Source organism: Petromyzon marinus, chromosome 63 (assembly GCF_048934315.1).
Source record: "Petromyzon marinus isolate PM22_M1 ecotype Great Lakes invasive population chromosome 63, UKy_Petmar_22M1.pri1.0, whole genome shotgun sequence".
Lineage (NCBI taxonomy): Eukaryota > Metazoa > Chordata > Hyperoartia > Petromyzontiformes > Petromyzontidae > Petromyzon > Petromyzon marinus.
The window spans coordinates 9,020,664-9,037,476 of record NC_133729.1 but is presented as its reverse complement, the minus strand read 5'-3'; the positions used below and the strand labels follow the sequence as shown (position 1 = coordinate 9,037,476).

At 49.3% G+C, this 16,813-nt stretch overlaps 1 protein-coding gene across 3 annotated transcripts in view; it reads right to left on the bottom strand.

Moving 5' to 3' along the window:
* LOC116956004 (rifampicin phosphotransferase-like) overlaps nt 1-16,054 on the bottom strand; it is a 114,619-nt gene extending 98,565 nt beyond the window's left edge. Inside the window, exons 1-6 of one of the 3 annotated variants that reach the window (XM_076053972.1) lie at nt 14,689-16,054; nt 9,294-9,431; nt 6,911-7,065; nt 5,231-5,338; nt 3,912-4,040; nt 2,847-2,974 (exon numbers count right to left, since the gene is read on the bottom strand). In XM_076053972.1, coding sequence (XP_075910087.1) covers nt 2,847-2,974; nt 3,912-4,040; nt 5,231-5,338; nt 6,911-7,065; nt 9,294-9,431; nt 14,689-15,027 — 997 coding nt within the window. In that variant the 5' untranslated portion in view covers nt 15,028-16,054. The remainder of the gene's footprint in view (nt 1-2,846; nt 2,975-3,911; nt 4,041-5,230; nt 5,339-6,910; nt 7,066-9,293; nt 9,432-14,688) is intronic. The other 2 variants (XM_076053974.1, XM_076053973.1) reach the window with 2 other exon arrangements.
* Nucleotides 16,055-16,813: the final 759 nt, after the last annotated feature.

Genomic DNA, 16,813 nt, shown 5'->3' with positions numbered 1-16,813 from the left:
TTGGAGAGTAAACCCACGAAATGTACCATTCGAGTACGACGTTTCGCCGGTAATTACAACCAGCGTCCTCAGGCGACAGCCAGAGCTGTGGAGCAATCCTCCTGCTTCGGTCTTAGATCGAGGGATGGATGTGACGTCATCACTCGTGAGCCAATCAGGTGCAAAGGCACGGCGGGGCAGGGCGGGGGGGAGGGTAATGTATTCATGTAAATTAGAATGTATATCCATTACCCTTTGGGTTATTAATATGGTAATCAACCAGCATTATGCATGCACATTGTGCATGTGTGCATGTAGACTATGCATGCACATTGTGCGTGTGTGCATGTAGACTATGCATGCACATTGTGCATGTGTGCATGTAGACTATGCATGCACATTGTGCATGTATGCATGTAGACTATGTATGCACATTGTGCATGTGTGCATGTAGATTATGCATGCACATTGTGCATGTGTGCATGTAGATTATGCATGCACATTGTGCATGTGTGCATGTAGATTATGCATGCACATTGTGCATGTGTGCATGTAGACTATGCATGCACATTGTGCATGTATGCATGTAGACTATGCATGCACATTGTGCATGTGTGCATGTAGATTATGCATGCACACATTGTGCATGTGTGCATGTAGACTATGCATGCACATTGTGCATGTGTGCATGTAGATTATGCATGCACATTGTGCATGTGTGCATGTAGATTATGCATGCACATTGTGCATGTGTGCATGCACATTGTGCATGTGTGCATGTTTAGAAACATGCTGAGTATTTGGCTGCTATAAATTGCCACGTGATGATGAGCCACTTGATTGGGCTGTCATTTGTGGCCAGGTCGCTTCTGAAAAAGCGCTACATAGCTCTAGTGGGCCTTACCTGGTAAATGTTACATTTCTTTACACAAGCCACCCACTGTGATTCAGTACATCAAATTTGATTAAATCTGGGATCAAAAGAATGTATTTTCTACTTTTGAGTGAAAATACAAGTGTGTGCATTGAAAAACTAGTTTTTTAAAATCTTGCAATGTTTCACCGGAGCCCGAGCAGAATATCCAGAAATGGGAGAGTTCTGTCAACCTCCACTTCCACGGTGAACTGAGTTGAGATGATATAGACATTCCTTAATTGTATCTTTACCGTGTGACCAGACCACCGTGACATCCACATATCTAAACCAAGCAGAGGGTTTTAGTGTGCTTCAAGATATTGATTTTGCATCAAAGCCTTCCACGTGTAATGACATGATGACACCTGCTGGCTGGGGAAGGGCAGCACGGGTACGGGCACGAGGGAGAGGTATCTGGGGCAAAGGTAACAGGCGTGGTTGGCCGAGATGCTCCGGGAGCCCGCTCGAAGGTTCCACGAGAGGGCGTGGCCGGAGGAGGGGCCTAGCCACGCCTGGGGAGTTATAAGGGCGGGCGGGCGGGCGGACCGGGGCTCGGGGTTCGTGTGTGGAGTCTTGGGTCCTGGCTGCGTCGCTGCTCGCCGCCATCTCTCTCCGTCGTCCGGCCACGCGGAAGGTCTCCTGCGGGGTTTCCATCGCCGTCATCGTCACGCCGCCAGCCAGCGGCGTGGCCGAGTGCGGGCGGTGGGACCGCGCCGAGTGACCGGCCGTGTGTGTGTAGCCGGTCGAGACGTTAATATCTAAGTGTTGTACTCGGAGTGAGAGGATAAGGTTGGCCACAGTGTTGTGCCTGTATATGAATTAAAGAAGAAGCACCCTCTGCACGACGTGTCGCGGAAGTCGCTCATTACATTTGTTTAAATTCTCAATCGCGGCAGACAAAGGAGAGCCCATTGCTGCTCCTTCCTGTTGTTTGTATGAATCACCTTTCCGCAATAAATAGGTGTTCTTTAGACAGTGCTCAGCTAGTCGTGGGATATCTTTGGCTAAACCTATGTTCGTTACCAGAGTGTCGAGTAATTTGTCTCGTTCACCTGAACCTTCGTGAATAGAGAAGTCACATCAAAACGTACCAGAATATCATTCGGGTCAACCTTCACATCTTTGATTATATTTACAAGATGTTGCGAGTTTTTAATGAACGAAGACGTCCTTCCGATGCAGGGCTGTATTTGTTTTGTTACGTATTGTGATAATCTGTATGTGGCAGAGGCTATTGTACTATGGCCTTCATAGGCGCTCGCTAACAGCACTTGCCCCTACAGTCTATTAAGGCTATATGGGGGATCTTTGTCTTTGTACTATGGGTCCTAATTAAGACCGAAGCAGGAGGATTTCTCCACAATTCTGGCTCTCGCCTGATGAAGCTAGTTGTAACTACTGGCGAAACGTCGTACTCGAGTTGTAAATGTTGTGGCTTGGCTCTCCAACACACCGGTGTGCTGTACTAGTATACTACATTATACACTACACTACTATACACAATACACTACACGATACACTAGTGCTGTACTAGTATGCACTACTATACATTACACTATACTACATTATACACTACACTACTATATACAATACACTACACGATACACTAGTGCTGTACTAGTATACACTACTATACATTACACTATACTACATTATACACTACACTACTATACACAATACACTACACGATACACTAGTGCTGTACGAGTAACGAACTGGCACGTTCTGTTGACGTGACAACCCTTACTAGTTGGCTGTGTCGGGTGGTGGAGGGTTTAACGACACATTTAGATATTTACGCGATCTAGCCCAACAACCTCTATCATGGCTAATATTGGTCGCGAAAGCCTACGTGTTCAATTAACATACATGCACACAACATGCATACAACATACACACAACATACACACACCATACATACACCATACATACAACATACGTGCATGCGTACCTCGCGAGCGAGTGCGCACGGCCCTGAGCAGCACCTGCGAGCAGCCTCCTCCTCGTCCGTGCACCTCCAGCGAGCCCAGCATCTGTCCCCACTGCTCACGGTGCACGCTCTGCCCGGCGGTCCGCCACCTGCTCTCGCGCCGCACGCATCAACCACCAGCTCGCTGGCGCTCTCTCCACTGCTGGATGGGAAGCTGGCCCTGGCCCTGGAGTACCTCGAGGCGTGTATATGTGTGAAGGGCGTTCGTTCAAGGCACTTTGCAAGAATTGTAAAAAAAAAAAAGGACGTTTGATAAAAAAAAAACAGGTGGTTGAGATCATTAACAACAAGAGCCATTGTTTTTGAATTTGATTAAAAAAAAAGACGAGCCTAGATACGGTGGCTAGGAGATGTTGACTACCTCGCCTGGTGTGCAGGAGGTCGTGGGTTCGATCCCGACCTTGACGCCTGCTGCTGCTGCTGTGTATTTAGAGTTTGTGTGTCTCTCTCCCCGTGGTCACGTGGATTTTTCTCCGGGTTCTCCGGTTTTTCCCTCCACATTTACAATCAACTTCGCCACGCGTTTCGTGTATTTGGCTACTGCTATAAATTTCCACGGGACGATGATACACGACTTCGTTTGAGCTATCGTTTGTGGCTGGTCGCGTCTGAAATCGTTTTGTAGCTGCAATTCGTCGCATTTAATTGGCTAAAGACTCCCTTACAGATCAAACACCTCCATCTCCTCCCCCCACCTGTTCCTGCTCCTCCCCCCACCTGTTCCTCCTCCACCTGCTCCTCCCCCCCACCTGCTCCTCCTCCACCTGCTCCCCCTCCACCTGCTCCCCCTCCACCTGCTCCTCCTCCACCTGTTCCTCCTCCCCCCCTGCTCCTCATCCACCTGTTCCTCCTCCATCTGCTCCCCCCCTGCTCCCCCTCCACCTGCTCCCCCTCCACCTGCTCCCCCTCCACCTGCTCCCCCTCCACCTGCTCCCCCTCCCCACCTGCTCCCCCCCCACCTGCTCCTCCTCCCCCTGCTCCCCCTGCCGCGATGCTGACTGGACATGGCTCCCTGCCGCCCGTCACCTGCGCAGGGCGAGCAGCAGCGGCGAGGGCGAGCGGCGGCCCCAGGGCTCGAGCGCCGCCGCGTCGGCGACGGCGGCGGCGCTCGGCGACTCGGCCGGGAAGTCGAAGGGGAGGGAGAAGGCAGTCCACCTGGGGGGGGGGGGGGGGCAGGGGGCGTTCAGATGTCAACACAGTCGGAGTCGGTATCCTCGAATAAGATTACTTCGTGGTGACTTTCGCCTGGATATGCAGCCTGAGCACTAAAGGGAATGCAATGGCAGGTGCGGCGCTCGACACGTTACGGGACGAGCCCCTCTGCCAAGTTGAGTGTCCAGTTGACCGAACGTCTTCGTCTGTCGATGCAGACACATCGACTGCACGACGCCGCCGCCATCGCGTGCACGTGGTCAAGCCCAGGCAGCCGCGTCAGCAGCACGGTCGGCCGTGACGATGCCTCCTTCGCTAAGCGCTACGCCGCCGCTACTCGCGCAAAGACAAAGATCCCCCGTGTAGCCTTAACAAACGGTTGGGGCAAGTGCGAGGAGCACACGAGGGGGTGAGTGGCCAGCACCACGCCCGCCCGCCCGCCCGCCTTTGTCTCCCCGATGTTTACACACCGCACCAGGTACTCATTTGGGGCTGAGTCGACCAGGGGGTGAGGCCCAGGATCGGTTCAGATCATTCGTCACTGGCGTTGACCGTGAGCGGGAATCGAACTCGGGTGGCCGGGTTGGTAGTGCAGCGTGCCAACCACTACACCCACCGCTCCCCACACACACAGATGCAACAACAACAACCGCCATTCGCCACGAAGTGGCGGTGACGTCACTACGGCGCTTGTGCCAGGCTATGTGCACGTTGAGGCCACGTGAAGTGTCGAACGTCACGCTGGCAGGAGGTCACGGGACAGACCCAGCAGGTGCCACGGGTCGACTGAGATGACTGGCCGATGCACCACACACAGACACACACGTACTCACACACGTACACACACACACACGTCCTCACACACACGTCCTCACACACACACGTACACACACACACGTCCTCACACACACGTACACACACGTACACACACACACGTACACACACACGTACACACACACGTCCTCACACACGGACACACACGTACACACGTACACACCCACACGTGCTCACACACACACGTCCTCACACACACACACGTCCTCACACACACGTCCTCACACACGTCCTCACACACACACACGTCCTCACACACACGTCCTCACACACGTCCTCACACACACACACGTACACACACACCCACACGTGCTCACACACACACGTCCTCACACAATGTGCGTCTGTAGCTCACTCACGTGAAGGTGAAGCGCACGTGTACCACTCCCTCCTCTTCTTCGCCCACCTCATCCTCCTCCTTCAGCTCCTGACTCTCCTCGTCTTGGCAAAGCTCCCCTTGCCTCTTCCTGCACGCCCACACAAAGACAAAGATCACCCGTATTGCCTCTCACAGACTGTAGGGGCAAGTGCTGTTAGCGAGTAGCACCTATGAAGACCGGCACGGCACACGAGGGGGTGGGTGGCCAGCACCACGCCCGACCGCCTTTGTCTCCCCAGTGGCGATGTTTACACACCGCACCAGGTACTCATTTGAGGCTGAGCCGACCTAGGGGAGGCCCAGGACCGGTTCAGATAATCGTCACCGATGTTGGCTGTGAGCGGGAATTGAACTCGGGTCGCCGGGTTCGTAGCACAGCGTAGCGCTAACCGCTCCACCACCGCTCTCCACTTGTACTCACACATTCTCACACACACACACAGTCTCACACACACACAGTCTCACGCACAGCCTCACACAGTCTCACACACACAGTCTCACACACACAGTCTCACGCACAGTCTCACACACACTCTCACACACAGTCTCACACACACAGTCTCACGCACAGTCTCACACACACAGTCTCACACACACTCTCACACACAGTCTCACACAGTCTCACGCACAGTCTCACAAACACTCTCACACACAGTCTCACACACGGTCTCACGCACAGTCTCACGCACAGTCTCACACACACACACAGTCTCACACAGTCTCACATACAGTCTCACGAACTCTCGTGATCGCATACGCGCTCGAAATCATTATGGTGTGTATGGCGATGGTGAATGCTGCTGCTGCTGGTGATGACAGGGATGATGTTTGAGGATGGCAATGATTATCGATTACGGGTGATGATTGCGTTTGTGATGGATGATGATGACAATGCTTTGATGATGATGATGATATTGTTGAAGATATTGTTGATGGTATGATGATTACAGTTATTGCTGCTTCTGCTGTAGATGATATCAACGGATGATAATGATGACTGTGATCCTGCTGATGACAATGATGCAACGATTATTGCTGTTGCAGTGGCCACTTGCGATGACAATGAGGATGAATATCTGATGATGATGATGTCGATGCTGATTATGATGTCGATGCTGATGATGATGACGCTGCTGCTGATGATGCTGCTGCTGATGATGATGTCGATGCTGATGATGACGCTGCTGCTGATGATGTCGATGCTGATGATGACGCTGCTGCTGATGATGATGTCGATGCTGATGTCGATGCTGCTAATGATGATGTCGCTGATGATGATGATGATGTCGATGCTGATGATGACGCTGCTGCTGATGATGACGCTGCTGATGATGTCGACGCTGATGATGATGTCGACGCTGATGATGATAACGCTGCTGATGATGACGCTGCTGCTGATGATGCTGTTGATGATGACGCTGCTGATGATGTCAATGCTGATGATGTCGATGATGTCGATGCTGCTAATGATGATGTCGCTGATGATGATGATGATGTCGATGCTGATGACGCTGCTGATGATGTCGACGCTGATGATGATGTCGACGCTGATGATGATGACGCTGCTGATGATGGCGCTGCTGATGATGTCGACGCTGCTGACGATGACGCTGCTGCTGATGATGCTGCTGCTGCTGATGTCGATGCTGCTGCACAGTACCGCATGAGCCCATTGAAGGAAATCTTCCATCGTCGCTGGGGCTCGAGGCACGTCATGCTCAGCCCCCCAGCCCTCCAGCCCCCCAGCCCCCCAGCCCTCCAGCCCCCCGCGTGGCCCCCCTCGGCACGCACCGCCGTGTCCGGATAGGCGGTGTGCTGCAAAGACAAAGATCCCCCGGGTAGCCTTAACAGACTGTTGGGGCAAGTGCTGTTAGCGAGCACCTACGAAAGCCGGCACGGCACACGACGGTGTGAGTGGCCAGCACCACGCCCGGCCGCCTTTGTCTCCCCAGTGGCGACGTTTTATACACCGCACCAGGTCCTCGTTTGAGGCTGAGTCGACCTAGGGGAGGCCCAGGACCGGTTCAGATAATCGTCATTGGTGTTGGCCGTGAGCGGGAATCGAACTCGGGTCGCCGGGTTCGTAGCGCGCGCTCACACACACACAAGACAAAGATCATTATGAGACCTCCTTTGCCAGTAACAAGATATAGGAATAGGTTTTACCCATTTAACTGGCACAAAAACTGACACCTTTATTCAAGGCATCATGTTTGCAATAACCACAACACAAGCAGTCAAAATGCAAACAAAAAAGACAACTCTGATAATAATATGCACTGTCCTTGAATTTGATTGGTCCACACCCGAGACGGCTTTTCTTAGAGCCTAGTCGCCATTGGTGTTGGACCAGAAGACGCCAAAAGGCGTACAACTCAAAAACAGCACACTATCAGAGTATTGAGGGCTCGGGGTGAGCATTTACATTATGAGACCTCGTTTGCCAGTAACAAGATATAGGAATAGGTTTTACCCATTTAACTGGCACAAAAACTGACACCTTTATTCAAGGCATCATGTTTGCAATAACCACAACACCAATTGAGACTAGGCTCTAAGAAAAGCTGTCTCGGGTGTGGACCAATCAAATTCAAGGACAGTGCATATTATGCACTGTCCTTGAATTTGCATATTATTATCAGAGTTGTCTTTTTTTGTTTGCATTTTGACTGCTTGTGTTGTGGTTATTGCAAACATGATGCCTTGAATAAAGGTGTCATTTTTTGTGCCAGTTAAAAGGGTAAAACCTATTCCTAAGACAATGATCCCCCATATAGCCTTCTCAGCATGTTGGTGCAAGAGCTGTGAGCAAGGGGTGGCGGTGCCTAGTGCCACGACCCAGACCATAATCACCGCCACTGCCGTCACCACCACCACTACCGCCGTTACCACCACCACTGCCGTCACCACCGCCGTTACCACCACCACCACCGCCGTTACCACCACCACCACGGCTGTCACCACCACCGTTACCACCACCATCACCACCACTGCCGTTATCACCACCACCACTGCCGTTATCACCACCACCACCACCACTGCCGTTACCACCACCACTGCCGTCACCACCACCTCCGATGAGCGCGGTTGGCTACGTAGGGTGCGAAAGAAATTCAACATACATACACTACTGCCGTTATCACCACCACTGCCGTTATCACCACCACTGCCGTTATCACCACCACCCCATCACTTGCTGGGTTCATCGCTGAGCATCCTTGAACGTTGGCCCCTGGCCAGGTTTCTATGAAGTATAGAGAGCGGCTCTGTGTGATATGCTCTCCGTGTGTGTACGAGCAGGTGTGTATGGGGAGCGGTAGCGCTGCGCTATGAACCTGGCGGCCCGAGTTCGATTCCCGCTCACGGCCAACACCGGTGACGATTATCTGAACCGGTCCTGGGCCTCCCCTAGGTCGACTCAGCCTCAAATGAATACCCTGGTGCGATGTGTAGTAAACATCGCCACCGGGGAGGCAAAGGCGGTCGGGCGTGGTGCTGGCCACCCACCCCCTCGTGTACCGTGCCGGCCTTCATAGGTGCTGCTCGCTAACAGCACTTGCCCCAACAGTTTGTTAAGGCTATTGGGGGGATCTTTGTCTTTTTTTGTACGAGCGGTGTGTACGTATGTGGCTTGAACTTATTTCTCACCGTCGGTAGCAGACCGGGCTCAGGACAACAAACTCAACACAAAAAGCAGTTCTAAAGAAACAAACAAAATAACCCCCTCCCCCCCATATAGCCTTGACAGACTGTTGGGGAAAGTGCTGTTAGCGAGCACTTCTGACGGATGGAACGGCGCACGGCGACACTGGAGTGGAGTGAATACTGGATTGGAGTGAATGTTTAGTGGACTAAATACTGGAGCAGTGAGCAAGCTGGAGCGAAGTGGATACTGGAGCAGAGTGAATATTAGAGCATAATGGATGTTTTTACCTGATTTAAAACCAGAGTGGAGTGAATACCAGAGTGGAGTACCGGAGCGGAGTAAACGCCGGGTCGGAGTGAATGCTTGAGCGTCGTGTGTACACTCGCCACGCTCTCACCTGGAGGTGCCCGTGCGTAGGTGTGCGCAGGTAAAGCCAGACCTGTCGCTCCTTCCCGGCGGCCTGGCCGATTCTCGCCACCAACAACGTCTGCCCCTCGTGTGCCCAACCGTGGAAATCGAGGGACTCATCGTGCCCCTGCGAGACACCACCACACGCATCGTACAGGGGGAGGGGATCCCATCACGGACCAGCCACAGTCAATCCGCCGCGAGAGACCCCGACCACGCGGACGATCCCCTTGGTCTCGATCTTCCGCCCAGAGGCTCGTGGATCACAACCCCGTTGAGCCGCATCCACTGCACGCCAATCGTGGCAGTAGCAGCAGCAGATGCAGTGGATGCCTGATCGTGATGATGATTGACAATAAAGGTTTTTGGGTTAGATCGCGTTATTTATAAATGTGTCGCAACCCTCCACCACCCGACACGGCCAATCAGTAGAAAATGTGTCAAAAAGACAAAATAGTTCACTACTTTAGCCCACCGGTGTGTTGTTGAAGAGTGAATCCACAACATTTACAAGTTTTGAGTATGGCAATGCCGCCAGATGATGCTGGATGTAATGACCAGCGAAACGTCGTACTCAAAGATTGTAGATGTTGTGGATTCAGACTTGATTTGAAGCTTTCGTGACTGCAGGAATTACTCTTTGGTTCTTTCGGTAAAGTGATGTAAAAATAAAATTAAAGAAATTAAATAATACAATACTATTTTTTTTTATTTCTACGTGACTTTACCGAAAGAACCAAAGAGTTGTGGATTCACTCTTCAACACACCGGTGGGCTAAAGTAGTAAACTATTTTGTATTTTGTCAACGTGACACTTTTTTACTGTTTGGCCGTGTCGGGTGGTGGAGGGTTGCGACACATTTATTAATAACGCGATCTAACCCAAAAACCTTTATTATGAATAATATTGGTCGCGAAAGCCTACGTGTTAAACGTGATGATGATGATGATGCATATTTGTGTGCAGAGACTGTGGTCACCACACAGAACAACGAACTGTCGGTCATATAAACTAAGTACTATTTTACTTTACCAGGTAAGGCCCACTGAGCTATGTAGCTCTTTCGCAGAAGCGACCTGGCTTTCTCAAATGATAGCCCAACGAAGTGGCTTAGCGCGTGGACATTTTTTAGCAGCCAAATACAATATCACACGGGCTGCATTGATTAACAGCGTAGATCAGTGGTTCTTAACCTGGGGTGCACGCAGTGCCGGATGAAGCGAGTGCGGGACCTGTAGCATAATGTTATAAAGGGGCCCTAAATTAAAAAAAAACATAAATATTAAAACACAAATTTTTAAGTTGCATAGTAAAGTAATTGCATTTTTTCGTTTGTTATACAGCCAGATAATACGACAAATCGCAAACCCTAAACACCCAGTCGTTTGTAAAAGTTGAAGGCGGTATAGTACTATAGTAACAGAGCAAGTGCAGAATCACTGAACCGGAATTTATAGCTTGAAAGCTACACATGTAGCTACTACACATGTAGCTACTACACATGTAGTAGCTGCTACACATGTAGTAGCTAGTACACATGTAGTAGCTACTACACATGTAGTAGCTACTACACATGTAGTAGCTGCTACACATGTAATAGCTGCTACATGTGTAGTAGCTACAAGCAGCTACATGTGTAGCAGCTACATGTATAGCAGCTACACGTGTAGCAGCTACACGTGTAGTAGCTACTACACGTGTAGCTGCTACACATGTAGTAGCTACTACACATGTAGCTGCTTGTAGTAGCTGCTACACATGTAGCACGTGTTTTGTAAACGACTGGGAAGCAAAGGGTTGCAAGGCTGCAGTCAAAGTGAAGTCCCCACACAGGCTGTTAGCGGACGCGTCACGAATCTAATGACCATCGCTTATCGTGGGGAACCTGGGACTCTGACCCACGGGACATCGGTCCGTCCATAGGGGAGCCGATCTCGCGATGTATTTATTTATCATTACACACTTTTATTATTGTTACACACTTTTATTATTATTACACACTTTTATTATTACACTTATTAGTATTACACACTGTCTGCCCAGTCGCCACCTTCCTCCGATCCGGTGGTGGTGCTGGATGACATGCTAATTCATATGTTCATTCCGCCCACACAGCTTAAAAGACGCGACCCATGCTTAGCAATGTTCACTCAAGCGCTGTCTTCTGGACAGTCCTGTTCATTCACCTGAAGAAGGCTACTTGTGTTGTGGCCGAAACGTCGTGAGAATTTTATTTTATTATGTTTTATTTTTATAATTTTATTTCCATTCTACGTGACTTTACCGAAAGAACCAAGAAGAAAAATAAACATTGTTTAATCGTAACAGTTTAGTAATTGTATTGTAATGTTCACATGCTGCTGCTGCTGCTTCTTCAGATGCCATGCCTTGGGCTCTGACCGTGTCATCCTCACAGGGTCCTCCTCTACCGGAGCAGATACTATTCCCGTCTTTGCTCTACTAACTGTTGGTCACTTAATATACAAACCTATAGCCCATATTTGCAACCTGTCCATCAAAGAAGCATCAGTTCCTCTATAATGGAAACATTCCTATGCCCGTCCACTTCACAAAGGGGGCCCTAAAGATGATCCCAATAACTACCGACCTATCTCAATTTTGTCCCCGTTGATGAAAATTTTTGAAAAAATTTTGAACTACCAAATTAGCAGTTTCCTGTCCACCAATAATCTACTACATCTAAAACAATCTGGGTTCCGAAAGAAATACAGCACCACATCTGCTGCATTAGACTCTCTGAATCAAATTTACAGTAGCCTTGATAATAAGCAGTACTGTGCCTGTCTTTTTCTTGACCTGTCCAAAGCTTTTGATACAGTAGACCACAACACCCTGCTTAGTAAACTAAGTTGCCTCGGTTTTTCCGAAAACACAGTAAGATGGTTGAAGGTCAAACAGTGTTAAGATAACAAAAGGGGTTCCACAGGGTTCCATCCTCAGCCCCCTTTTGTTCTCTCTTTATGTCAATGACTTGGGCACTGAACTGGATCATTCCAGGGTAAATCTTTTTGCAGATGACACGATACTGATTACTGCTGGCTGCTCTCTGGATGACGTGATTGCTAAGCTACAGGGTGATTTCAACAAACTACAATATCAGATAGTTGCTCTTAAACTAGTCCTGAACACCTCCAAAACCAAGGTGCTATGCTTCTCACCAGGACTAAAGCAGGAAGTTATTTTTCCCCAATTACATTCCTTAAATAATTATCAAATAGAGCAAGTTAAGATCTATAAGTATCTTGGGGTCATCCTGGATTCAAAACTTAATTTTGAAGATCACTATGATTACATTGGTAAAGAGATGAAAATAAAAAAATGGTTTTCTGTATTGACACAAGCACTGCTTCCCCCCAATGTTCCGTTTGGAATTGATAAAAGCTACCATACTGCCTCTACTTGACTACTGTGACATCGTGTATAAATCAGCCCCAAGTACTGTACTGAAGAAGCTTGATTCCATCTATCACTCGGCTTTAAGATTTGCATTGAACTGCCCATATAGGACTCACCACTATGATCTCTACATTGGGTCAAACTTAACATCTCTTAATGTTCGACGGCTTGTGCACCAGATATTATTTATTCACAATGTACTTACAAAAATCAGCAGACTACCTGCTGGATCTCCTCTCTGTTTCAAAGAACAAATTTGACCTCAGGTCTTCGCTCATTTACCAGCTTCACATTCCCTATTGCCGTACAAAAACCGGAGGAAGGGCCTTTGCTATTGATGCCCCCAGGGTCTGGAATGCTATTGCCAATAAACTGCAACTTGAATCACTACCTATGAGATCTTCGCTCAAAACTGCTCTAGAGGAGTTGTACACCCCTAGCTGCCACTGCTATTCAGTGGCCTAAAATAAAATGTTTCGCTCTGGATGACCGCTGCAAAGTATTATCTGTATTTTGATTTAGCGTGCTGATCTTAAAGGTGCATTGAAAAATGTGATACTCCGACTGATGCTTCTGTTGTTGTGAAGTGACTCTCGCAGCCAGCTATGGCTCTAGGGTTTGGTGTAACAGGTTATTTATGTAGTTTATTGTTAAAAATTCGGTCACAGTCCCTATGATCACTGTTACATTGCATTTATGGCTTTATTTTGGTGATTCCGAAAACGTTTTTTCGTTTGGCCATCTTTTTGTTTGTTGTAGTATGGAGTTAGACTGATGGCCTTAATCTAAGTTGTCTTGTGGTTGTTGTTTGACTTGCATCCCACTGGGATTTTTCGCACACAGCGTTGGTGTACGGTGCTATTTCATGAATATTTTGATGGTTTTTTCCTGGATTTTCTGTTTGCACAGTCACATAGTCACTTTAAGATGTTTTCTTGTTCATGTTTTTGTTTTTTGTTTGTTGTGGTTGCACCCGATTCAAGAGCCGAATGGCTCACAGGGCTCTACCAAAATAAATGGAACTGAACTGAACTGGAACTGAATGTCAGAGACTGTGAATTTTGTTCACGAAATTAGTGACCAGAGTAGTAATAAAGTGTGCGTGTATTATTTTTGTTTTGTTTTCTCAACGATGGGGCATAAACAATCTGAGAAACATTCTCAGGGCACCCAAGCAGCTAAAGGGGGCCCAGATTCACGAATAAAATAGCGTTGCACCAAATTGTCAGCTCATCAGATCTTAACATAAACCAATTCACAAAAAATATATTTTTTATTAAACTCGAATTTACGTGATATGAAGGGACATTGTCCAAAACGTCGCCTGTTATATATCGTTCCTTTGAAGGCCTATACACAGTGTTGTTAATTAATGTGGTACATTTATTTTTATATTAACTTCCTTGTGCATCACTGCCAAAGTAATAGCAGCGTCGGCAAAGATTTCGATCAATTAATCTATCTCATCTGTATCTGTTCCGAATGTCACCATTCTCATATCTGCTGTTGCTGTTTCTCTTGCAGATGCCTTTGATGATGATGATGATAGGGTGCCACGGTGGCTAGGAGATGTTAACTACCTCGCCTGGTACGCAGGAGGTCGTTGGTTCAATCCCAACCCTGACGCCTGCTGCTGTGTATGTGGAGTCTGCGTCTCTCTCTCCCCGTGGTCACTTGGATTTTTCTGCGAGTCCTCCGGTTTTCTCTCCACATTTAGAATCAACATCTCCACCCGTTTATAGGATTTGCCTGCTGCTATAAATTCCCATATGATAAGCTACTTTATTAAGCCATCATTTGTGATCGCTTCCGAAAAAGAGCTACATAGCTCAGTGAGCCTTACCTGCTAAAATAAAAAAAAATGGTTTTAGTTCATGATGATTAAAATGGTGATGCCTCTCTTCGCTAATGATGTTTCTGATGACATATTATTTTGGTGACATGACGAGTGAATGGATGCACGCACCTCATCCCTCGCAGTCGCATCTCCCATGCTCTGCATCTCCTCCTCCTCCTCGTCCTCCTCATCCCATCGCTCTCCATCCTCCTCCACATTCCATCTCTCCCGCTGCTCCTGTCGCCGACTCTTCTCCCCTCTCCCCTTGGAGCCCCCCAGCGCCCCTGACTCGCTGGGGTCCCGGCGACCCCACGCCGCGATGCGTACGAGAGCGCACGCGGCGAGCGCGATCATCGCCTTGAAGCGATGCAGGGCTCCCGACTGTGTGGGGGTCCACAGCAGCAGGGCCCCGAGCAGCGATGCAAGCACGGACGTGGTGACGGCCACGCATAGCAGGCTGGACAGCATGGTCAGAGCCACTCTATCTCCGCTGCTCTCTACTGCTAGCTCGCTCGCTCTCTCTCTCTGTAGTCGCTGTTGTCACGTTGCTCAGCGCTCCGACGCTGAGGAGAATCTGGAGAGAGAGAGAGCGGCTGAACTTTGTGACGAGTCTCCGGTTTCGTCTGTGCTGTGCAGATTGTTTACTGGCGGTGCGAGAGAGCGAGAGTGATAGTGTGTGTGTGTGGAGTGTGCATGTGTGTGTAGTGTGCCTGTGTGTATGTAGTGTGCTTGTGTGTGTGGAGTGTGCCTGTGTGTGTAGTGTGCCTGTGTGTGTATGCAGTGTGCCTGTGTGTGTGGAAAGTGTGTGTGTGTGGAGCGCATCTGTGTGTGCGTGTCTCTGTTTATCTGGAGTAGAACGGTAGTGTAGCGGTTAGCGCTCTGCGCTACGAACCCGGCGACCTAGGTTCGATTTCCGCTCACGGCCACCACCAGTGACGATTTTCTGAACCGGTCCTTGGCCTTCTCTGGGTTGACTCAGCCTCAAATGAGTGCCTGGTGCGGTTTGAAAACATCGCCTCTAGGGCGACAAAGGCGGCCGGGCGTGGTGCTGGCCATCCACCCTGCCGGGCCGCCCTTAATGGGTGCTCGCTAACAACACTTGCCCTAACAGTGTTGAAGGATGCTTTGTCTTTGTGTTCTGCAAATTCTCACGGATGACTCCACCCAGCAGCACTACAGGGGAGTCAACATCGATTGCTCTTCATGAGGACTCAACTGAACTGTGGCGGTCATGTGCCCTCACTTCAACCCAAAACCCAGCCTGAACCCTCCTGTATGTAAGTATAACTTCTTTCGCACAGTACGTAGCCAACTGTGCTAATCGGAGGTGCGGGGGAAGGACAACAAACTAAACACACAAATCTGTAAAAAAAACGAGTTTTCAATCTATATTATTTAAAGGTACATAGTTCCAGTGGCTTCCGAATATTGGAAGGAAGAGCATTCCAGACAGCCGCAGGAGCGCATCTGAAAGCACGCGATGCGGTGACCGTTTCCGTCCGTAGCTGTGGCCACCAGGGGGGCCCAAGGCACCCCCTGCCCCCCACAAAGCTAGTTACGCCACTGCTACATAGCAATCTCTTTCAATGTTACCCATACAGGGAGAGTTTTTGAGAGAGCCAACGGAGCGTCGCTCCTTTGTGGATCTGCGGGATCGGTGCCAACGCTGTGACCCATGAGGCCGTGGGTTCCAATCTGCGTTCTCCACACTGTTTACTCATTAAAGTGTTCCTTCGTTTAGACCAGGTGTAACTATTGCAATGTCAGTGATGCCAGCGGGAGTTTACAAGAATTCCTAACCGAGGGTGGCATCATAGCTCACGGTGTTCATACCTCCCCGCCGTATTAGTCGCTGCTGCTCTGCGACTTATTCGGTCAAGAGGTAACAGGTCCCTGCAGGGTGGGCTGGTAGAAGTTCGCAAATGAGATGTGACTTCCAAATGTTGGGTGCAATAAGACATATCAAGTCTCTGCGCTGTCTAATGCTGATTTTACACCCAACAGCACGAGATTTCACTTCGTTAAAGTATTGAAAGGGGACGGACGGACGGACACATTAATCTATTGCAGGCTGGTACACTCAGTTTACAACTTCGTTCCTACCAGTATAAACGCCTAAATATAGTGAAGCCTGGGTTCACATCCAGGTTCCTCCAACGATGTCGTTGTTTTGGTGTGTCTTTTCTTTGCTGTTCCATGTTGAAGTTTCTCACTCGGAGCTCCGCCAGGGCACGTGCGTGACAAACCGCATTAG